The sequence below is a fragment of the Pongo abelii genome, chromosome 19 (assembly GCF_028885655.2).
Source record: "Pongo abelii isolate AG06213 chromosome 19, NHGRI_mPonAbe1-v2.0_pri, whole genome shotgun sequence".
Taxonomy (NCBI): domain Eukaryota; kingdom Metazoa; phylum Chordata; class Mammalia; order Primates; family Hominidae; genus Pongo; species Pongo abelii.
This window is the reverse complement of record NC_072004.2, coordinates 84,495,645-84,520,616: the sequence shown is the minus strand read 5'-3', so window position 1 is coordinate 84,520,616 and position 24,972 is coordinate 84,495,645. Positions and strand designations below refer to the sequence as shown.

Sequence of the window (24,972 nt, the reverse complement as noted above, 5' to 3'; positions counted from 1 at the left end):
GACTATTTTGTTTGGTGCATTGAAGTCTGGAATGATTATACACCAACCATATTTATTCTTATGGTTTTTGGCCATAAATTCAAATGTGTCTCATATTAATATAGGTACACCAGATTTCTTTTGTTCAGTATTTGCTTGATAAATCTTTTTTGCCACGTGTGCTTACTTTTAACTTTCATTGTTCTTATGCTTTAATGCCTGTCTCTTGTAAAAGAAATATAGTTGGATTTTATTTGCTTTTTAATTCAGACTGACAACATGCTTTTAATTTAATGAGTTTATTATGATTTTTGATATTCTTGAAGTTACACTATTTTACTTTTTGCTTTGTGTATGTGATTTCACTTCTTTCTTCCCTTTTTTGTTTGTTTGAATTTGTTTTTATTCCATATTTTTCTTTTTCTGGTTTGAAAGTCATAATCTATATTTTATTACTTTGTATTAATTTGCTAGGGCTGCCATAATAAAGTACTACAGACTGGGAGGCTTAAGGAACAGAATTATTTTCTCACAATTCTAGAGGTCAGAAGGCCAAGGTCAAGCTATTGGCAAGGTTGATTTCTTCTGAGGCCTCTCCCATTGGCTTATAGAGGGCCATCTTCTTCCAGTGTCTTCTCATGGTCTTCCGTTTGGATGTGTCTGTGTCCTAATCTCCCCTTCTTATAAAGACAATAGTCATGTTGGGTTAGGGACTCCTGCAACGGCATCCTTTAAACTTAATTACCCATTTAGAGACTATTTCTAAATATAGTCATGTTCTGAGCTACTGGGGGTTAAAATTTAAACATATATATTTTGGGGAGGCAAAATTCAGCCCATAACACCCCTGAAAAATTTTTTACGTGCCAAACTTAACAAAGTCTAAAGTTAATAAACATCTTAATTACTTCCAACACCATATTTTGAGGATTTTATTATTAATAATTTCTTACCCTACTTACATGCTATTGTCTAGTGTTTTGCTTTTCTTTTTTTAATCCCTCAAATAAGCATTTTTATTAACATTTTAAGAACTTAAAAAAGATTCGTGTACATTTTAAATCAATCTATTTGTTCACTATTCCTACTTGGATTTTAGTCTTTTTTTCCTCCCTTTTGAGATCAATCATTTTTTTTTTTTTTGCTTGCCAAAATGCATCATTTATATATTCCTTTAACAGGTCAGTTAGCTATGTACTCTCATAGTTAAAAAAAAAATCTTTTTTCACCCTCATTCTTAAAACATAATTTAGCTGCTTATGCATTTCTAGGTTGACAATCATTTTCTCTTATCACTTTGAAAATTCACTCTCTTATTGCTTACATTTTAACTGTTCAGAAGTCTGCTATCAGTCAGTTGCTATCCTTTGTAGAGGCTCTCTCATTGACTAACCTTCTTTGACTTTTGCTTTCATTACAATGTTTCTAGGTGTGATTTTCTATTTATCTTTATTTTCGTATAAATTGGGCTGCCTGGAACTCATTTCTGTCTTCAGTTTAGGAAAATTCTCAGCCAATACCACTTCAAATATTGCCTCTCTGACTTAAAGTCTCTACTGAGATAATATTAGCTTTTCATACTATTCTCTACATCTGTTAGCATTTCATTCAAATTTTTCATGTCCTTGTCCTTGCTGCCTTCTGGGGAAAGCTTCAGACATTTCTTCCAATTCACTTGTTTTAAATTCATCTGCATCTAAATTATCTTTACTCATTGACTACTTAAAATTTCTATTTTGTTTTCCAAAACCCTTTTTGGTTCTATTTAAAATATGCTTAGTTATTTCTCATAATCTTTTGTTACTTGTTATTGTTCTATATTTCATATTTGATTTATTTCAACATTTCATTGAAAACAACATTTCTACTTGTTATTTGACAATTCTAGTCTCAAAAGTCGTCTAGTGCTTATTGCCTTGTATGTTTGATAAGTTTTTGTCGGGGAGAGGAGCTCGTACTTGGTTGACCTTAAAGTGTGGAACTCCCAAGACTGTTTATTAGGGATGTTTTCATCCCCAAAAGATTTTCAGTTATTTTTGTGAGAAGTACAGTGTAGAATCCATCTAGGATTGTATAAGCCAACTTAGGGTATCATGCCTCAATATGGGATTTACAAGGAACTCCCATCAACAGAGTTTCATTTTAGTCTCTTAAAGGTCTTTGCAGGAAATGACTTTAAAGAGAACCCAAATCATATCTTCCTAACCCATGGGCTGATACGGGGACTTGTCCTCAGCCCAAGCAGATTTTGTGTTTACTTAATGCTCCAAGTTGGGTTTCAGGCTTTGTTTTTGTCCTTGAAGAATTTCCTCACTTTTTTTTTCCCCTTGAAACTAGCAGTGTATTTAAGGGACAGTTGTTTCAATTTCCCAAAATTTAATTGTACAGTATGGGTAAGACCCTTTAGGGTATCTGTTACACCATATCTCTACATACAGATGTCTACAACTAACTTTGAGACTGCAGTTTTATAAACAGCGAATGTACAATACAGTTTGTAGCAGATGGAAGAATAAATATAGAATGCAGAAGCAGAAACAGGAAGTGTTTAATTACTCCTTACAAGGCATTGTTGTTGCTATCATTGCTTGCCAGAAGGAATGGTTAATGGAAGGCTTTTTTTTTTTTTTTTTTTTTGATGAGTAAAACAATATAGATGGGGTAATTAGTATAGTAGGATGATAAAAAGGAACAGAATAAAGGTGAAAGAAGCAAGATGGTCAAAGATACATTCTTCACTTGCATTGTTAGATTTAGAAAATCTAACTTAATTATTATTTTTTTTTTTGAGACGGAATCTCACTCTGTTGCCCGGGCTGGAGTGCAACGGGGTGATCTCGGATCACTGCAACCTTCACCTCCCAGGTTCAAGCGATTCTCCTGCCTCAGTTTCCCGAGTAGCTGGGACTACAGGCGTGCGCCACCACGCCCAGCTAATTTTTTTATTTTTAGTAGAGACGGAGTTTCACCATCTTGGCCAGGCTGGACTTGAACTCCTGACCTCAGGTGACCCACCTGCCTTGGCCTCCCGAAGTGTTAGGATTACAGGAGTGAGCCACCATGCCCTGCCAGAAAATCTAACTTAATTTTTATAGAATACTGAAGATATATTGCTATATATTTTGTTAGAGCAGTACCTTTAATAATTACAAATACTGTGGCTACTAAATCTTTGAGGAGATTCTGAAGTATACACAATGTTTATAAAATAAGCTGATGAAACGCTGAGCTTATTTCAGTTTATATTTTTTATTCCTTCAGAAAATTTTTCTTGTACCTATGGAAGAAACACTGTTTTTATGCCTTTTTTATATGTATCATATTTATATATCCGCTTGTCCATATCATTATCTCACTGCTTTGCAGTGCTACCTTTGTTATCAATCAAGACTGTATCTGGCCTTTCTGGTTTCTTCCATTAATCTGTTTTTCTATTTATACATCAATACCACGCTGTCTCAATTATGGTAGCTTTATTTGAGAGAGCGAACCTTCCCACCTTGTTCTTTTTTAAGTATCACGGCTATTTTTGATTCTTTGCGTTTTCATGCACTTTTTAGAATCTTCTTGTCAGATTCCACAGGAAGTGATATTAATTGGGATTGCATTGAATCTATAAATTACTTTGAGGGAGAAATGATATCTTTACATAGTGAATCTTCCAGTTCACAAACATTGTCTGCTTCTCCGTTTTAGGCTTTTAGAAACATCTGTTTTGTATATATATACGTTCATGGTATCCAACACATTATATATTGACTTGACGGATGGACAGTTGACTGATACAGTATCTCCTTAGGAAAGTATAGTGATTAAGAATTTTGGCTCTAGAGTCAGATAGCCCCAGGTTTTAATCCTTAATGGTCTGGCACTTAATAGCTGTAAGAAATTGAACACATTATTTCAGTTCTTTTGAGGTTCAGTTATTTAAACATCAGAATATATGTATAATAACAGTAGTACTTTATAGTGTTTTAGGATTGAGATTTTAAAAGAGCATAAACTATTATAGTGCTGGTAAACTGCTCTTTAAAATATTTGATAAATAGTAAATGTTCATGAAGTACTCAATAGGAATTATTATCCTCTTCTTCTGTATTAGTCTGTTTTCACACTGCTGATAAAGATATACCCAAGACTAGGCAATTTACAAAGAGGCTTAATGGAGAACTCACAGTTCCATGTGGCTGGGGAAGCCTCACAATCATGGCAGAAGGCAAGGAGGAGCAAGTCACATCTTACATGGATGGCAGTAGGAAAGAGAGAGCTTGTGCAGGGCAACTCGTGTTTTGAAAACCATCAGATCTTGTTGGTCTCATCCACTATCATGAGAACAGCACAGGAAAGACCTGCTCTCATAACTCAGTCATCTCCCACTGGGTCCCTTCCACAACACATGGGAATTATGGGAGCTGCAAGATGAGATTTGGGTGGGGACACAGAGCCAAACCATGTCATCTTCCTTTTCTTCCTCCAATTTTATTCCTGTAACTACAGTAACTATTTAACAAAGTGTTTTGTATAAACTGCACTCTTAATATGCATATTTTTTGATTATTTGGTGAACAAAAACAGAAAAATAGAAATCCTCCTTATTCTTTGCCCATCCCAATATTCATTCATTCATATTGATTGTATCTTCCTATGTGCCAGATACTTTGCTTGGTATATAACCATGAACAAAGCAAATTTTCTGCAATCAGAGGACTTACATTCAATGGAATGTAAAAGAGAATGATTCCTGTTCAAATCAAAATATATTTGACCCTTGAACAATGTCGGAGTAAGAGGCACCTACCTCCCTACCCCCATGCAATTGAAAATTCACGTGTAACTTTTGACTCTCTAAAACTTAACTACTCATAGCCTATTGTTGACTGAAATCTTACTGATAACATAGTTGCTTAACATGTATTTTGTATGTATATTGTATACTGTATTCTCACAATAAAGTAAGCTAGAGAAAAGAAAATGTTATTGAGAAAGTCATAAGAAAGATATATCTACTATTCATTAACTAGAGGTGGATTATCATTCTTGGTCTTCATTCTTGTTGTCTTCATATTAAGTAGGCCAAGGAGGAAGAGAAAGTAGAGCAGGAGTTGGTCTTGCTGTCTTGGGGGTGTCAGAGGTGAAAGAGGTGGAAGAGGTGGAAGGGGAGGTGGGAGAGACAGACAGACACACTTGGTGTAACTTTACAGAAATATATAATAATTTCTGTCTTACTTTTTGGTTTTTTATTTCTCCAAAAATATCTCCCTATAGCTCCAATCCTTTTCCCACTGTTTGCTTTTGTTTCAGTGCCTGTATCATAGAAGATTCCATGTCATAAAATAAGTCAAAAGGAGCCTTGAATAATCAGAATCCTTCTTTCAGATTGTCTAATGTCAATTCTTTTTCTGGCATTGCTTCTTCTACATCTTCTTTCTCATCATCTGGCAATGGAAACCCTCCTTTCCATCAAATTGTCTCCTGTTAATTTCTCTGGTGTGGTGTCTATTAGTTATTGAATTTCTCCAAGATCCAGATCTTGAAACCCTTCATTCCCCACCCTATTTGCCCTATCTACAATCTCTTTTTTATTTCCTTGATTAGCTCTATTGCAAATCCTGGGAAGTCATGCACAACATCTGGACACAATTTTCTTCAGCAGCAATTTATTGTTTCAGGCTTGATGGCTTTCACAGCTCTTTCTTTAACAATGGCATCTCCAGTGGTGGAATCCTTCCAGACTTTCATGATCTCTCTATTGGGGTTCTCTTCTGTAGTGTTGACAATCCTTTCCATAGAGTATTGTGTGTAATGAGCCTTAAAAGTTCTTATGACCCCTGATCTGGAGGTTGGATTAGAGATGTTGTGTTTGGGAGCAAGCAGACCACTTTGTTGCCGTCAGCGTTGAACTCACATGGTTCTGGGTTACCAAGGATGCTGTCCAGCAGCAAAATAACTTTAAAAGGCAGTTCCTTACTGGCAACGTACTTGCTGACTTTAGAGACAAAGCATCGATGGAACCAATCCAGAAAAAGGGTTCTCATTGTCCAGGCCTTCTTGTTGTATAACCAAAAGACTGGCAGTTGGTATTTATCTTTTCCCTTCAAGGCTTGAGTGTTAGCAGCTTTTATAGATAATGGCAGTACTGATCATCAACCCAACTGCATTTGCACAAATAGCCTATCCTTTTCTACCTTAAATCCTGGTGCTTGATTCTCTTTTCTACTAATCAATGTCCTTTGTGGCACTTTTTCCCCCAGAATAGGGCACTTCCATTTGTATTAAAAACGCATTCAGGCAGATATACTTAGTCTTCAGTGATTTTATTAATAGCATCTGGGAGCTTGTCTGCTGCCTCTTGATTGGCAGAAGCTGCTTTCTCTGTTATCTTGACATTTTTTAAGTTAAACCTCTTTCTAAAATTAACAAAGCATCCTTTGAGGGCATTGCATTCTCCAGCTTTAGATCTTTAACCTTTTCTTTAAGTTGTCATATAATGACTTCACTTTTTCTCAAATTGTATTAAAGCCTATAGGTGTAAAAGTTGGATCATCAATATGAGATAAAAAGGTATTTCAAAAAAAGTGCAAGGTTTTTGTGCCTGCTGGTGTGGCTACAGTGACAGATGCATAAATATCCTTTTCTTATTTTACAATGGTCCTTACACTGAATTTATTTATTTTGAAATGGCAGGCAACTGCAACTGCAGACCCCAATCTATGGTACATATCAAGCAATTCAACTTTTTTTTTTTTTGTAATGTCATGACTTTTCTCTGCTTCTTGGGAGAACTTCCAGAATCACTAGTGGCAATTCCTAGGTCCTATGGCACTATTCAAAGTTTATGGTATTGCACTAAACACAATGAAAGATCTGCAAGAACCATGAGAAGCCACTTTTTAGTGTGATATGCCATTCGCTTGAGAGTAAGGAGATGATTAGCCTCACACAGCATTTTAAGGGAATATTCACAACACTTGAGCTCATCACAGTAGCAACAGGAGGTGACTACAAAATTATTACAGTAGTACAGTGTGTTCTACAGTTAATTTTATGCAGTCATGATTTAATTCTGCATCTTTATGTTTACATTTTTGTTGATTGCTAATGGCAACATGTATGGTATGTAAGAGTTTCTGTGCATGTTTTGATACAGTTTAACTTTTCATAATAGATTTGTTTATAGTTTACAGTGGTAAATGACAAAATAGACTAATATCTACATATATTTTATGCATTCATGATATACCTAACTTTTCGTTAATTTTTTTCGATATGTCTAGACAATGTGGTTCATCTGTGAGGTTTTCAAATTGTCACAAATCTTCCCCCAAATTTCTAGCATATTTATTGAAAAAAATCCACCTATAATAAACTAATGTTATTCAAGAGTCAACTGTATATACTCTTTGGAATGTCATATGAATTTTGAATGGCAGAAGAACTGGAGCCAGGGAGCCATTTTAGGAAACGACTAACAGTCTGAGTGGGGATATGGGCTGCCCTTTAAAGTGACAACCATATAATTTACCTCTGGGAATGTTCTAAACTGTTCAATATTCCTACCTTGGATATCAAGACTGATAATTCCTACATTTCTCTGACTGCTTATATATGGCAATAAACACCAACCTCAAAGTTTATTTTGCCTTTTAAGTTCCCAAGTCATATCATCAGTTAATTCTTCACTGTATCCTTGTACTGCAAACATATTAAGATTTATTATAATAGACAAAATAAATAATGTTATATCACTTTCTTTTATTGTTGCTGTTTATCCCTACTGGGTAGTGCAAAATCTTTAAGGTATTTATGTCAGACCTTATTGTAATCCTATGTTTTAGTTGCAGTGAAAGTTTGATACTTCCTTAAGAGGATATCCTAAGAATATTTCTATCTGTGAGGTAAAAGTTGAAAATGGCAGTATCTCCCGGGAAAACAGGTTATTCATAGGAAATATCTTAAGATATCAAATATAACTGAGAAAATTATAATACCTCTGGATTTTTTTTCTAGATCTTAATATGTGTATCCACAATTATGGTATCAACTCAACATGAAAAACCCAACTTAATTTTGTGCATGATTTTCATACCTTCCTTCACTTTGCTGGGATATGTCATGTTATTGATCCAGGTAAGCAATGTTACCTACTGTGTCTCTGGTCTTGACCTTGTGGTCCATTAATAAAATCCTTACCCATTGTGGGAACCCATTGTGGGAACAGGTGCATTTATAAAATTTTGAAGTTATTCAATGCTGATAAATTCTAAAAATAAGATTTTAAAGCTGTATAAAATTGAAAGCTGTCAAATTTGCTGAGATCACTATTCATACTAGCAGGAAGAGGGTCAATCCATGCAGAAATACAGCAGGAAGACCAACCATGGTTTATGAATTCCAGAGGTGATTCTGAGACAGGACTAAAACTTTTCCATTGTTATAAAACATGCTGTCTTGTGGTGAATCCATCTTGCCAGGGGATAGAAGTTTTTCATTTAAATGTTGATCAATGTCTAAAATCTTATTGGGGTTATTGATTGCATACTACTTAGTGTCAATAAATTGCTTTTGGAGTGTATGACTTGTAAGTGAAGGAAAGAAAACATGAATCTATTAACCACTTCTGGCAGAAACTAAATACCACTGAGAATTTTGGGGAACTGTGGACAAATCTTGCCTACTTCATAGTTCTGTACTTTGTCACTCTCACTAAAAAGAAACTTGGAAATCCCTATTACATACAATTGGAAAATAAACAGTGTTGGAGGTCATAACTAAGGAAAGATGTCAGGTCATCAATAGACTTTATCATCAGAAAACAACTCTTCTCATCTCAATTCATGGAATACTTACTGTTGTCCCATAGAACATCAAGTACAATGTGGGCATATTTAATGTGTAAGTTTTATATTTATAGAGAAACTTGCATTTAACTGTTGGTGGGTTTTTTTTTCAGCTCGACTTTATGAGAAACTTGGACAGTCTGGACAATAGAATAAACGAAGTCAATAAAACCATTCTTTTAACAACCTTAATAGTAAGGAACATTTTCTACCTAAATATATATATATATATTGCATAAGATTCATAGCCCTGTGAAATCTTATTCAAGGTATGCCAAATTTAAATGTCTTAAAATACCCACTCTTTCTATATTTTCCATTCCAATATAATGGCAGTAAAAACTGAAGATATTTTTAAAATAGAGTCACAGATAATATAACACATACTAGAACATTTAAAGGCTTGATTGCTGTTATTGTGATAGACATTGTTGATATGTATCCAAAGACAATTTGAGGCAGTATGTAAGAAATGCAGCATACGGTGTATGGCTCAAAATCAAGTAAATATGTATTAATAACAACTAATTTGAATAATGAGGAGGAAAGGAGAAAAATTAAATGAAATTTTATAGTGGGGAAAGGCAATGAAACAAAATATAAATGTTATTTCTGTGTATTATGGTAAATGAGGCAGAAGGAGGAAACATACTCTTGTTTGCACACCTCTTGTTTCCTCTTTAATAGCAGAACAGCAGTTTATCAAGGAAGAAACCTCTAAATTTGTTTTGATTTATAAACTTTTATACATTTTTATCTGGGTCTTTGTATAATGAATGTATATTTTTCCTGTTTTGTAAATACGTGCAGAGATGTCCCATATATAGTCATTTTTAATTGACCATTGAATTCTAAAGGCATACAATTGTCCAGCTAGGGAATATATGTTCATTTAAGTATGCAACTCTGACACAGCAAACAAACCCTGGAACCTTCAAGACTTAATAGGGATTTATTTTTCAAAGAAATTCTATTGTGTATTTGGCTGCCCACCTCCATTTGGTGGCTATGCTTTTTGACACCCTTCAATCTTCAGGGTTGCCTTTGCAGTGGAAGAAAAGGTTAGAACATTAGACAAGATGGGACTCCAAAATCCTCATGGGAAAATGGAACTAAAAGTTGAAAATAAAAAAATATAAATTTTGGCCCAGCGCAGTGGCTCATGCCTGTAATCCCAGCGCTTTGGGAGGCCAAGGCGGGTGGATCACCTGAAGTCAGGAGTTCAAGACCAGCCTGGGCAACATGGTGAAACCCCGTCTCTACTAAAAATACAAAAATTAGCTGGGCGCGGTGGCAAGTGCCTGTAATTCCAGCTATTCGAGAGGCTAAGGCAGGAGAATCGCTTGAGCCCAGGAGATGGAGGTTGCAGTGAGCTGAGATTGTGCCATTACACTCCAGCCTGGGCAACAGAGAGAGACTCCATCTCATATATATATATATATATATATATATATGTATATATGTAATTTTTTCAACATAAACCCCATCAAAGTGAGGACACTTTTGTAAGCAATGATACCAATCATTTAGTCCATTCCTACAGAACTGAGGATCCTGGGAATTTAACCTTGTCATTGAAGTATTTTTTACATTACTAACTGAACAAAAATGGGTGCCATTTACATATATTGTAAGATTAGGAAACAAAAAGATTTCAGAAGGAGCCAAATTGGAACTGTAGGTGGATACCCCTCAATAATTTCCCAAAGGAACTCTCACAGAATTGCCCTTGTTTGATAAGAGAAATGAGCAGGAACATTGCCATGATGGAGAAGGACCTTCTAGTAAAGATTTCCTGGATGTTTGTCTAACTTTCTCAAAACACGCTCATAATAAGCAGATGTTATCATTCTTTGTCCCTCCAGAAAGTCAACAAGCAAAATGCCCTGAACACCCAAAAAACTGTTGCCATGACCTTTGCTCTTGACTAATTCACTTTTGCTTTAACTGGACCCACTTCCACCTTTTGGTAGCCATTGTTTTGATTGTGATTTGTCTTCAGAATTATACTGGCAAAGCCATGTTTTGTTTCCTGTAAACAATTATTCAAAAAAAATGCTTCAGAATCTCAATCCCATGTGTTTAAAATCTCCACTGAATGCTCTGCTCTTGTCTGCTGCTAACCTGGGCACAACAGTTTTGTCTCGCACCAAGTAGAAAGTTTGATTAACTTTAATTTTTCAATCAGAATTACGTGAGTTGAATCAGGTGAGATGTCTATGATGTTGACTATTATTTCTGCTGTTAATTGTCAGTCCTCTTCAATTAGGAGATGAACAAGATGAATTTTTTCCTCTCAAATTGATGTGGATGGTCTGCTGCTATAGGACTTATTTTCAACATTGTCTTGTTCTTTCTTAAAACCACTTAACCATTTGTAAGTTGCTAATTTCTTTGGGCCATTGCCCTCATAAACTTTTTTACAGCATTGATGATTTCACCATTCTTCCTTCCAAGCTTCTCCATGCATTTGATGTTTGTTCTTGCTTCAGTTGTAGCAGAATTCATGTTCTGATAGGGGCTCTTTTCAAATGAATGTACCTATTTTCAAATGAATGTACCCTTCTTAGTACCTCAAACCAGATCCTGTTCAAACATGTTATGAGAGGTTAGGATGAGTTTATTTTGTTGCCCCCCAAATTTGAAATCCACACATAGGTTTTTCATCATATGCATTTTTCATGATATTTTTGAAGTCCCCTCATTTTAAGGGCCAGGCCTAGAAGTGGCTTTCATCACATCCCACCACGTTATACTTTATGGCTACTTACCTATTTGTTTTTAGTCAGTGACCTGTGGTGGTAAAAACAACTGCAGTTATTTTTCACATGTAAGTTTTTTCAGCTTTTCAAATTGTAATAAAAATACACGTAACATAAAATTTACCATCCTTATGATTTTTAAATGTATAGTTCAGTTTTTTAAGCATATTCACATTGTTGTGAGAAGAATCTCCAGAACTTTTAATCTTGTAAATCTGAAACTGTATAGCCATTAAACAATTTCCCTTTTCCCCTTTGCCCAAACCAGTAATCACCATTCTACTTTCTGCTTCTATGAATTTTACTAGTTTATACATCTTATACACATGAAATCATAAAGTATCTGTCTTTTTGCGGCTAGCTTATTTCACTCCATATAATGTTCTCAAGGTTTATCCATGTTGAGACATATGTCAAGATTTCACTCCTTTTTAAGGTTGAATAATATTGAATTGTATGTATATACCATAATTTTAAAAATCTATTAATTCTGTCAATGAACATTTGCATTACTTCTACCTCTTGGCTGTTGTAAGCTATGAACTTGGGTGTGTTAATCTCTCTTCAAGATGCTACTTTCAGTTCTTTTGGATAAAAATACCCAGAAGTGGGAGTGCTGAATTATATGGTAGTTCTAGTTTAATTTTTTGAGGAACCTCCCATACTGTTTTCCATAGAAATTGCACCATTTTGCAGTCTCACCAACAGTGTACAAGAGTTCCAATTTCTCCACATCCTTACCAACACTTATTTTTTTATATAGTAGTAATCATCCTAATGGCTGTGAGGTGGTATGCCATTGTGGTTTTCATTTGCGTTTCATTGACATTTAATATTGGCCATTTATATATCTTTTTTTTTTTCTTTTTGGAGTCTTGCTCTGACACCAGGCTGGAGTGCAGTGGCGCGATCTTGGCTCTCTGCAACCTCCGCCTCTTGGGTTCAAGTGATTCTCCTGCCTCAGCCTCCCGAGTAGCTGGGACTATGGGTGCACGCCACCACACCTAGCTAATTGTTGTATTTTTAGTAGAGAGGGGGTTTCACCATGTTGGCTAGGATGGTCTCAATCTCCTGACCTCATGATTCACCCGCCTCAGCCTCCCAAAGTGCTGGGATTGCAGGCGTGAGCCACCGTGCCTGGCCATTACTTGCCCATTTTTAAATTGGGTTATTTGAATTTTTGTTGTTGTTGAGTTGTAGGAGTTTTAAAAATATATTCTGAATATTAACTCCTTATCAGATATATGATTTGAAAATGTTTTCTTGTATTCTGTAGGTTTTCTTTTCACCATGTCAGTTGTGTCCTTTGATGCACAGAAGATTTTAGTTTGATGCAAACACATTTGTCCATTTTTGGTTTTGTTGTTTGTGTTTTTAGTGTCGTATTGAATAAATCACCATCTAGTCCAATTTTATGAGGTTTTTTTCTACGAGTTTTATAGTTTTAGGTCTTCCACTTAGGTCTTTGATCCATTTTGAGTTAATTTTGTGTATAATATAAGGCCTCCACTTCATTCTTTTACATATTGGCGTCAGTTTTCTTAGCACTATTTGTTGAAGAGATTGTCTTTTTCCTATTGAGTGGTCTTGGCAACCTTGTTGAAGATTATTTGAGCATATATGGGAGGATTTATTTCTGGGCTTTCTATTCTATTCCATTGGTCTATTTTAAAATAAAAATTTTATAGCTGGTTTAGTTCTTTATTTTATTGTCTCCCTTTTTAATGTAATGATGGCCACATTAAGGCAATTTGGAACAACTTGGGAATGATTTTATTTTGAAAAATTATTTTACTGCATATACAATTTTTGGATACATTTTTTTTCTTTCAGTTCTTTGAATACATCATCACACTTTCTCCTGGCCTCCATTGTTTCTGAAGAGAAGAAATTGTATTGTTACTTCTCTCTGAGTGATGAGTCCTCTCCCACTTACCTGTTTTCTCTGCCTTTGATTTTCAGCAATCTGACTCTGATGTGTCTAGATATGGATCTTGTTGCAATTATCTTACCTATGATTTGTTAAGCTCCTTGAATGTGTATATTAATATTTTTTAAAACAAATTTTGGAAGTTTTGGGCCATAATTTCTTAAAAAAATTTTCTGTTCTTTCTCTCTCCCCTATCTTTTTGGAACTCCCATTACATATATTTGGTATGCTTGATAATCTTTGAGGCTCTGTTTATTTATTGCTCATCATTTTTCTGTCTGTTCTTCAGATCAATTATATAATAGAAAGTCTGTATTTGAGTCACATTTTACTTTAATTTTTGAAATATGACTTTAGTTTAGTGAAGGTACAGTAGCTTTTGTACATCTTTGATAACACTCAAAACCAATTTCTATTAACTGATTTTTTTTTCTGAATGTGGGTCACCCTTTTCTGTTTTATAATTTTTGCTGTTTCTTAAAATACTTAAATGTTTAATCCTCTGGATATATTTTATGGTTTGTTTTTAGATATAGACTAACTTTTGTATTGTAAGTTTTTCCAAAAAACTTATCTCAATGCCATTTATGAGTACTCCATTTTATGTCTTCCAACATGAAATAACATCTTTATTAGTATTAAATTTGCTTATATCTATGGACTGATTGTGTTGACATTCTCCCCATTGATCCATTTGTTTACATCAGTGTCAGGACTACATTTTTTTAATTATGGTAGCTTTATATATTTTGCTCAATTCAAAATGATACGTATGTCCTATCATCCAAATTTTTCAAAACTTTTCTATTTTCCTACTCAATTTTATTGATGAAAATTAGAATGCAGTCAAGTGCCAGAAACTGGTATGTGGACTTTTATGGACATTATTGTTAATGTTTATTTTGCTAGAGCAGTATTTGTGAGTTGAAAATATTTATGTTTAAAGGTTTATCTGCATTTAAGGTTTATTTTATATACTTTAATATTTTATTTTATATTTTTACTTTATTTCCCTTTTGTGTATATTCAGTTATATTTATTTATGTATTTATTTATTTGCCATGAAATTTTTTTCCCATTGCACATTCTAGCTAGGTTTCTATACAAAAATATAAAATTCTTGTACAATTATCTTTTATCAGTTTACCTTACTGAATTTTCTTATTTCCAATTTTTTTTTTCAGATTCTTATCTTGCATTTGCTGGTGAAACAACCATGTTATCGTGAAATAATTATATTTTTATTTTGAAAATATATACTGCATTATATATTCTTGCTTTATGACATTGGCTTGAATCTCTAAAAATCATCCACTAATACTGTTGCAAGAAGGCATCCTTACATTGTTTCCGATTTTACTGAGAGTTTTCTTAGTGCTTAACCATTAGCATCATAGTAACTTTTAAAAATATAAACTATTTATCTTACTAAATCCCTCAATTCCTGAGTTACTGAGAGCTTTTGTCTTTTGTTTGTTTCTAGTATTTATCAAGAACGAATCTGGAATCTTCTCAAAGACTGTGAGCCTCTGTTAAGAATGATTAAGTTATTTTAAATAAAACCATTAAAAATTAATAAATTTTATTTTATATTCTGTAATGTTTAAGAAATCTCCGCCTCCCTAAGGTCAAGAAGATATTATTTTATATTATTTTCTAAAATATTTATATTTCCCTTTCACATTTATGTCTTCAATCATCTAAAATTCATTTTTTTTCCTGTGGGCTTGTTTTATTTCTATCTTTAAGGATATCCAGTTGTCCCAGCAGTTGAGACAACTGTTTATTGAAAAGTCTGTGCCTTTCCCATTGATATTCAGAGCTACTTCTATTCATATATCAGTTGCCTATATATGTAGAGTCTGTTTCTGGGATAACTATTACATTTTGTTTGCTTCTGTCAAGTTCACAGGGACGCTACCAGTCTGGTACCATGTTAAACCATGTTCTAGGCTTGAGGTTTTGTTTCAACCATCCACTACTGTGAATTTGGGCTCCAAGTCTGTGTAAAATCTGGCTTGTATTTCCACCTTCACTTTCTCTTTCCATGATGAGCACTCAAGGCAATGATGTTAGCAATATCCTGAGGGTTCTTTTCACCCCTCACTAAAAGTATAACTCTTTGAGGTCCATCCTTTACTAGAGAAAGAGTGACCTATCTACCACTTGCTTGGGGAAGACTCTCTGCTTCAACAGTTTCTTCTGTCTTCTGCTCCTGGACATGGCATGAAAATGGAAGTTTGAGTATTTCAAGGATAAAGAATAACTCTAGGACAAGAGTTGCTTTGGGGCTAAACCTATCTCCTGTATTCATTTAGATTTGGCTTAAAAAGCCCATACTATTTTATTAGCTCTTCTATGCTTTTTAAAAGTTTTTTAAAAAATTAATGTGAGGTTTTTAATTCTTTCTCAGTGGGAGGGTGAGTTTGAATAAACCTTTCTTCCACATGAGAAGTATTTTACAGGTTGTTTGTCAAATTTGTAAGAAAATGATCAAATCTTCTGTGACAAAAAAATGGACAAATATTGACCATTGAGTGTGAATGCCATGGTGATGCTAATTCTAATTATTTTTCTTTTCTTTTAGCCATACCTTCAGAGTGTTATTTTCCTTTTTGTCATAAGGTGTCTGGAAATGAAGTATGGAAATGAAATAATGAATAAAGACCCAGTTTTCAGGTTGGGAAAATATTAATTGAGATCTGAATGTAATTTAAATATTTAGTCTTTTTAAATTTATAATTTCACTTATTTATTTATTTGTTTGTTTTTAATTTTGAAAATAGAGACAGGGTTTCAGGTTGGGAGAATGCTAATTGAGATCTGAATGTAATTTAAATATTTAATATTTTTAAATTTATAATTTTATTTAATTTGTTTTTATTTTTGCAAATAGAGACAGGATCTTGCTATATTGCTCAGATTGGTCTCAAAGTCCTGACCTCAAGTAGTCCTCCTGTCGTGATCTTAAATATTTAGTCTTTATTGCAGTACATTTAACATGAGTTTATTAAAATGGATTGACTACCCAACACTTGGCTAAGCATGTTGTACAGTGCTATTTTCAGAAAAAGAAAACAGAATTAGATTGGATGCAGGAATATTTAGTGTCTAAGTCATAGGTTCTGATTTTAGGAAAGATGAGTTTTTGTCCTGCACATCTCTGTAAGTAGTGTTTAAGCATCAAAGCTTGCTTTTCTCCCGGTTGTGGTCATTATGGGTCCCTAAGGAGAAGGTACAGTAAAAACTGGTTCCATATAAAACCAGTTAGGATGATCTTTAATGAGGAATGTGGTCATAATCTGGATGGTGACAGACTAAAAGATCCGTATGTCTACATTTGAGTGATTTAAAAGAATGATGTGACAGAGCCAGTTGACAGATAGGATACAATGTTTTAAAGAGAAGAAATAGTCAAAGAAGATTTCAAGGGACTTGGCTACTGGAGGTGTTATTACTGCCAAGAAGAATCTTGTAGGTAATAAATTAATGATGTGATAGTCTTTTTTAAAAAGGATAATAATTTAATTATAGGGGTTTACATTTTCTTAACAGTTATACAGCCAAAATTGCATTTTTATGTTATTTTATTTCCTCTGTAGAATCTCTCCACGGAGTAGAGAAACTCATCCCAATCCAGAAGAGCCCGAAGAAGAAGATGAAGATGTTCAAGCTGAAAGAGTCCAAGCAGCAAATGCACTCACTGCTCCAAACTTGGAGGTGAACAGCAGGGATTAGACCCTTAATAAAATGCTCAGATAGTTTGTCCTGTAGAATTGATGAGATGTTGGTTTTTATTTTGAAAAGCTGCTTTAGTTTCTTTAATATTTCTATTTATAGCTTATATTCAAATTATTCTCTTTAAAAGTAACTACCCTGTCCTCATTCTTTTAATTTTTTCTTCTTCAGTTTTCTGTGGGTCTTACTTTTCCAGCTCCTCATTCATCAGTGTAATCAACAAGTTCTCGGATTTTTTAATCAGTTTTAGCAAAATCGCACATTTTTCAAGAGTTGCAATTTCATTTTGTATTATAGTATACTTGTAATATTAATAACTGAATAGCATATGAACAAGAGCAAATGAATTTACAATGCATGGAAATCAATAAGGAATAAACTGGGAATGAAATTGTGGAAAGGGCAAGGATAGATGCTAGCATAATGCAAAGGGAATGTATTTGATTAGGAATTAATTTTATTAGTAGTTGAATAAGTAGCCCTTATTTATAAACATACATTTGGGTATTTTATTTGAAAAAAGAGGCTAAAGGTCTTCAGCCTGGCATTAAATTTAGTTGGGTTTATAGACTAGGGAATGGAAAATAAAACATCAATTCGTAAAGTATCTGAAATTTAACAGGGAAATCATGCTTTGTCATGTTTTCCAGGAACCAGTCATAACTGCAAGCTGTTTACACAAGGAATATTATGAGACAAAGAAAAGTTGCTTTTCAACAAGAAAGAAGAAAATAGCCATCAGAAATGTTTCCTTTTGTGTTAAAAAAGGTTTGAATAATTGTTCCTTTTATTATTATTATAATGTTCCTTATTCTCTAGATTTAAGACTATGAAGGGGACAAATTTTTATTCATTGAGACTGTTCATTATATCCTGGTTAATGTGTAATTATAAAACTTCTTCACATGTCAGCAGATAAGTCTTTTCTACTTCAAAATCATGTCCCAATTCAAATGGCAAGAAACTCAATCTTGGATTAAGAAGACCCTGATTCTCTGTATTAATGTTGTAATACAGGAGATTTTTCAAGGTGCTAACTAAGCTTTTGTTTTAGAAATGTTATTTTGGGGTGGCCACAGTGGCTCGTGCCTCTAATCCCAATGCTTTGAGAGGCTGAGGCGGGAGGCTTCAGGCCAGGATTTCGAGACCAGCCTGGGCAACATAGCAAGACTCCATCTCTACAAGAAATTTAAAAATTAGCTGGGTGTGGTAGTTCATGCATGTAGTTCTGGCTACCTGGGAGACTGATACAGGAAGATTACTTGAGCCCAGGAGATCGAGGCTGCAGCAGGCAATGATTATACCACTACAGTCCAGCCTAGGCAACAGAGCAAAACTCTGTCTCTGAAAAAAAAAAAAAAAAAGTCATTTTGTTTCAAAATGTTATGCAACCAACCAAGCAATTTTAGATTAGTCAACCTCGAAAATTCAAATATTGATGGTGACTCTTTCTTCCAGGTGAAGTTTTGGGATTACTAGGACACAATGGAGCTGGTAAAAGTACTTCCATTAAAATGATAACTGGGTACACAAAGCCAACTGCAGGAGTGGTATGTGACATGTGAAGGAAATTTTATTTTAAATATTGATGACATATTTCTATTATTCCTATCAGTAAATAAAATATCTTTTTAAAAAATAGATGAAAGAATTTATAAAATTTCTCTTGTGTATTCAAAAAATATTGTAGCTTAATGGCCACTTTTATCTCCTTTAGTAGAAGGGGGATTGGAGCAAAAACCAAAGGTGGATCTGACATTCATTGTCTTGTGTAGGTGGTGTTACAAGGCAGCAGAGCATCAGTAAGGCAACAGCATGACAACAGCCTCAAGTTCTTGGGGTACTGCCCTCAGGAGAACTCACTGTGGCCCAAGCTTACAATGAAAGAGCACTTGGAGTTGTATGCAGCTGTGAAAGGACTGGGCAAAGAAGCTGCTGCTCTCAGTATTTCATGGTACAGAGAGAAGTCTCACAATTTGTAGCAGGAGGAAGGGAAAAATATGTCAGTTATTCATTATATATAAAAAGGAAATTATAAACAATGTCTTTAAATTTTCGTGCAAATAAAATAATTGAAATACCTGAATAAGAACCAAATCATAAGATTTAGCATTTATGAAAATGTTAAGGAAGCTTAAATTTACTATCTAGAATAATAGTGTTTAGAGTTTCCTATAGTTGTTTTAGATAGATAGGTCCATTTGCCATATACTTCATGTATAATCACACTGTTTTTTGTCAGATTGGTGGAAGCTCTCAAGCTCCAGCAACAACTTAAGGCTCCCGTGAAAACTCTGTCAGAGGGAATAAAGAGAAAGGTATGGGCCGGGCTCGGGGTTTCTGTGTGCACCCATGGCTGGGGGTCCATGGGCTGTTCCTCCCATTGCAGCTGTGCTTTGTGCTGAGCATCCTGGGGAACCCATCAGTGGTACTTCTAGATGAGCCGTTCACCGGGATGGACCCCGAGGGGCAGCAGCAAATGTGGTAAGGAGAGTGAATATTACATGTCAGACTCAAGAGTTTTGTTTTTGTTTTTGTTTTGTTTCTTTGTTACATTTTGCTCCATTAACCTTTGATGTGCACATCTTCTATTATGTAATTCAGTGAAACCTAATATAGCATTCAAAATTCCTGCAGGAGGGATAAAATAGATATTTTAAGACCCAAATAAACTCTTGATTATATTTGTTTGGATTTCTCTTTCTTATTCCTCTTCCCCCTGTCTTTTTATTTTTCCATTTCATTTTTCAATTATTGAAAGTCATATAGTGTGATGTTTCTCTATTTTTTACTCCAACTTTTCTACTTTTCTTCCCCAATAGTGCATTATTTTAACCAATACTCTTCTTTTTTATGAAGCCTATTAATATGGTACTATCATTAGGTAATATAGCACAATTTTTATTCTTTTTCTCTATGGCAAAGATTTTCTCTTGTAGCCTATTTATTTATTTATTTATTTATTTACTTAATTGTATTACTTGACACAGGGTCTTGCTCCATCACCCAGGCTGGAATGCAGTGGTGCAATCACAGCTCACTGCAGCCTCGACCTCCTGGGCTTAAGCGATCCACTCATCTCAGCCTCCCAAGTAGCTGGGACCACAGGCATGTGCCACCATGCCTGGCTAATTTTTAAATTTTTTTGTAGAGATGGGGTTTCACCATGTTGCACAGGCTTCTTGCATCCTAACGTAACATTTTCTCTTTAGATTTCCTGCTTTTTTCTATTTATCTATTTTCCCAAATTACTTTCTAAATGCAAACAATCCCTTTATCTTTAGGCAGATACTTCAGGCTACCGTTAAAAACAAGGAGAGGGGCGCCCTCTTGACCACCCATTACATGTCAGAGGCTGAGGCTGTGTGTGACCGTATGGCCATGATGGTGTCAGAAACGCTAAGGTGGGTGCCTGTCCTGAGCCAGCACGGGACTAGCATGTTCTTATAGAGAGAGTTTCAGTTTGCTATGAACAGCTGATTCTCTACAGCTCCCTAACGTATAATTAAACACTTTCGTCTACAGTGAGAACCGAGGAAGAAATTAAGAGACAAGTATTTTTTCTTTATTTCCCCTAAACTAGGTGCATTGGTTCCATTCAACATCTGAAAAACAAGTTTGGTAAAGATTATTTACTAGAAATAAAAATGAAAGAAACTACCCAGGTGGAAGCTATCCACGCAGAGATTTTGAGGCTTTTCCCACAGGCTGCTCGGCAGGAAAGGTAAAGGGTGTTTTTGGTTTGAGTGACAAGTATGAGTGTTTTCCAGTATTAGCATCAATTAGTTTTGTGCCAGTCTAAACAGGAAGAGAAAGGCAGAGTGGACTTATTCATCACAAAACAAGCTGTTTGAGGGATTGCTAGGATGCGTTACAAAAACTAAACAGTTATTTTCTGTGAGTGTTTTAGACCTCAGACAAGGTGAATGATGTGTGTGTGTGCATTCATATATGTGTGTAAATGGTGGAATGACTTGGAAATTAAGAACAAAGTACAGACAAATTAAACTATCAACTTTTTAATGATTTTTAAAAAATAGACAATGAAAACAATCATTTCTCCTACAGGATTTTGCTGAATATAAATTGCATCATGAGCTCCGTAACACAGACTTCCATGCTTGAGAAGGATTGACTCTATCCTAAATTACTCAATTATAAATCATTTGATCCTCCCAATGTTTCTTTTAAAGTTGTATGTGGTCAGCCATGGGTTACAAGTAATGGTAATCAAACCCTTGTGAATAGCAGAATGAGGCTGAATTTAATTGAAAGATGAACAGAATTTTCTTGTATACTATTTCTACTCATTTATTTTTATAATATTTATTATATTTATTGAACACCTATTATCTGCTGCTGGCTATGTATTGAATAGTCAACAAAATAGACAAGGTTCTTCCTTTTGGAGCTGAGGATATTAAGCAAATGGAGATACAAATAAATGAGGATATGACACTGAGGTAGGACTTTAAGACTGAGCAGGGTTTGGTCAGCTGAAGAGTGGGAGTAACAGACACTGTTTCCAGGAAACAGCACGTTTAAAGAACTTAGGTCAAGAATGAATTCTACAAATGTGAAGGATGAAACAAAAGCTCATGTAGTTGATGTGTAAAGAGATATCCAAGTGGAGATGCCAAAGTACAGAGATGTAGACCTGTGGCTCACAAGAGAAGGAAAAGGTCATTGAGATCTGGTCTGGCAACAAACAAAGTGGGATATTTTTTTTTTTTACCATATAGAAGACCATTAAACTAGGAGAATGTTGAGGCCAACAAGAGAGATAGGAAGTCAAGAGGGGCTAGGATGGACCCCAGGAGCTCTCAGCTTTGAGATGGGATTGAGGAAGAAAATAAATCTTCCTATGTGGACAGTATCACCACAACCATACCAATAAATACTGAGGAGTATCTAGAACAGCACTGGCCAGTAGAATTTTTGTGATAATGAAAATGTCCTATCTGTGCTGTCCAGAATGGTAGTCACTGCACATATGTAGCTACTGAGTACTTCAGATGTGGCTAGTGTGAATGAGGAGTTGAATTTTCAATTTTATTTATTTTAATTACTTTAAATGTAAATAGCCACATGGATTTAGTAGCTACTCTATTAAGCAGTGCAGGCCTAGAGAGTTAGAAGGAAAATCATTAAGTGTGGTTGTCTCAGAAGCTAAGAGAGAAAGAGTATGTTTGTTTTAAGAAGGATGTGTACAATTTTATTTAATGCTTTTGAAAAGTTTGCAAAATGAGGACTGAAGAGTGTTCATTGGATTGTGCAACATGAAAGGGGATCTGAAGGTCAAGAAAGAAATTTTTTTTAGCAGGAGAGTTCAACATATTTTAATTCTTATAGGAGAGATTGAAAATTAAATCTCAATCTCTCCTATGAGAGAGGGGAAAGGTAATGTAAACATTCTAGAAAGGTTGCTTTTTGAGAGTAAGTAAGAAATATAGCACAATAAGAAAGTGCAGGCTGAGTGGGAAAGATTTTTAATCAGAGCTATTTCTCAGAATTTATCTTTAACACAAAATTAGAGGCAACCAGATTTTTGTTGTTATAACTTTTTTTTGTGATTGACTCTGTAATTTCACACCGATTCATGCTGTATCAAATCAGATACTTATTTAAAGAACACATTGAAAAATTATTTTACTTTGCCTATTAATTCCTCCCCAGTGTTATCACACTAAAACTTAGTAATAAATCTCACTCTTCTTCCTAACAGGTATTCCTCTTTAATGGTGTATAAGTTACCTGTGGAAGATGTCCACCCTCTATCTTGGGCCTTTTTCAAGTTAGAGGCAGGTAATTTAGGGTATATATAAATAAGACTTTATGTATTGGTTGCATATTTTCATGTAGAATATAGAATATGTAATTTCAAGTAGAACAATGAAATAATCAATCAAAACTTGAAAAATCCCTACCAGGACAGTCATAACAATCTCAAAGGAAATGAAGTGGTGGTCCTAGATGTGGGTTTGCTCCACCTGATTCTTCCTGGGCTGACCAGGAAGCCCAGCCGCAAGTCAGTCAGGTTACTCTATCCTGCAGGATTGAATTGGGGCACCAGGGCTGTTTCTTACCATGACACCAGTGCATAGAATTGAATGATAATTATGAGAATGTTGTCCCAAAGAATATCAAGGAGAGCTTTTGAGGTCTCTATGTTTCTAAAAGCCAAAGTACCAGGAGCAAATGTACAGAGGCAAAAATTGGAGGACTGAGTGAAGGTCAGCAAAATAAAACACAGAGGGGTGAGGTGTAACAAGTCACTATTGAAGAGGAGCTTCTGAACTAGTTCCAGAGACACTGCGTATTTGTGGCTATTGATGCAGAATGTACAAGTGTGAAAAGGGAGCCAGCATGGAGTGGACTCCTCTGTAGATTTACAAATATAGAATAAATTTTTCTCGACAGCTGATTTGGAGTCCAAAGCATACATATAAAGAATCAAAAGGATAATACTGAAATAGGACACAAAGATCTTTTTCGAATTTATAGGAAACTGAATATGTTCATGCATGGCTATCTTTTATTAGTCATATCAGCACTCTTCTTTAATTTATCCTTCAAGAAAATGTAATTATTTGGCCTATATCTTACAGCATCTAAACAATTTGAAGTTACTGTCTCTATTGTATGACTTTACAAACACTTGGTGAAAAATATATAAGCCACTAATGTCAGTCTCTATACATGCAGTGAAACAGACCTTCAACCTGGAGGAATACAGCCTCTCTCAGGCTACCTTGGAGCAGGTGGGTTTTCACTGAATGAGTGAGCACCATCCAGATGACCTCTGTGTGAATCCATCTTTCAGACACACCCTGACATTTTTGTATCTTTTTTATTTTCTCTTACTTAGGTATTCTTAGAACTCTGTAAAGAGCAGGAGCTGGGAAATGTTGATGATAAAATTGATACAACAGTTCAATGGAAACTTCTCCCACAGGAAGACCCTTAAAATGAAGAACCTCCTAACATTCAATTTTAGGTCCTACTACGTTGTTAGTTTCCATAATTCTACAAGAATGTTTCCTTTTACTTCAGTTAACAAAAGAAAACATTTAATAGTTTAAACATTCAATAATGATTAAAGTTTTCATTTTTAAAAATTTAGGATGAAGGAAACAAGGAAATATAGGGAAAAGTAGTAGACAAAATTAACAAAATCAGACATGTTATTCATCCCCAACATGGGTCTATTTTGTGCTTAAAAATAATTTAAAAATCATATAATATTAGGTTGGTTTTTGGTTATTATCAATAAAGCTAACACTGAGAACATTTTACAAATAAAAATATGAGTTTTTTAGCCTGAACTTCAAATGTATCAGCTATTTTTAAACATTATTTACTCGGATTCTAATTTAATGTGACATTGACTATAAGAAGATCTGATAAACTGATGAAATGGCATAGCATAACATTTAATTATAATGATATATTCTGATTATAAAATAAATACATGTGAATTTTAGTACATATTGAAGTTATATGGAAGAAGATAACCATAATCAGTAAGAAAGTACCGCAGTTAATATTTTCTTTAACCAACTTACATTCAATGTATTTTTTATGGGTCCTTTTTCAAAGGTAGTATCAGTAGGCATAGTCATTTTCTGTATCTTTTCACCTCACAGTTCGTGAACACTTCCCATGTCATTATAACACTTTTGTGTTATATAATTGCTGCATTAATGTTATAGCTGTATTGATGTAA

The 24,972-nt window shown here is 34.6% G+C and overlaps 1 protein-coding gene across 1 annotated transcript in view; it reads left to right on the top strand.

Moving 5' to 3' along the window:
* Nucleotides 1–24,571, top strand: part of ABCA10 (ATP binding cassette subfamily A member 10) — a 79,213-nt gene extending 54,642 nt beyond the window's left edge. The window contains 14 exon segments of the mRNA XM_063718261.1: nucleotides 7,987–8,106; nucleotides 8,930–9,010; nucleotides 16,096–16,187; nucleotides 17,111–17,228; nucleotides 17,897–18,014; nucleotides 18,705–18,796; nucleotides 19,022–19,200; nucleotides 19,489–19,564; nucleotides 19,636–19,730; nucleotides 20,531–20,650; nucleotides 20,830–20,970; nucleotides 22,972–23,051; nucleotides 23,952–24,007; nucleotides 24,115–24,571. Coding sequence (XP_063574331.1) covers nucleotides 7,987–8,106; nucleotides 8,930–9,010; nucleotides 16,096–16,187; nucleotides 17,111–17,228; nucleotides 17,897–18,014; nucleotides 18,705–18,796; nucleotides 19,022–19,200; nucleotides 19,489–19,564; nucleotides 19,636–19,730; nucleotides 20,531–20,650; nucleotides 20,830–20,970; nucleotides 22,972–23,051; nucleotides 23,952–24,007; nucleotides 24,115–24,213 — 1,467 coding nt within the window. The 3' untranslated portion in view covers nucleotides 24,214–24,571.
* The last annotated feature ends 401 nt before the right edge of the window (nucleotides 24,572–24,972 follow it).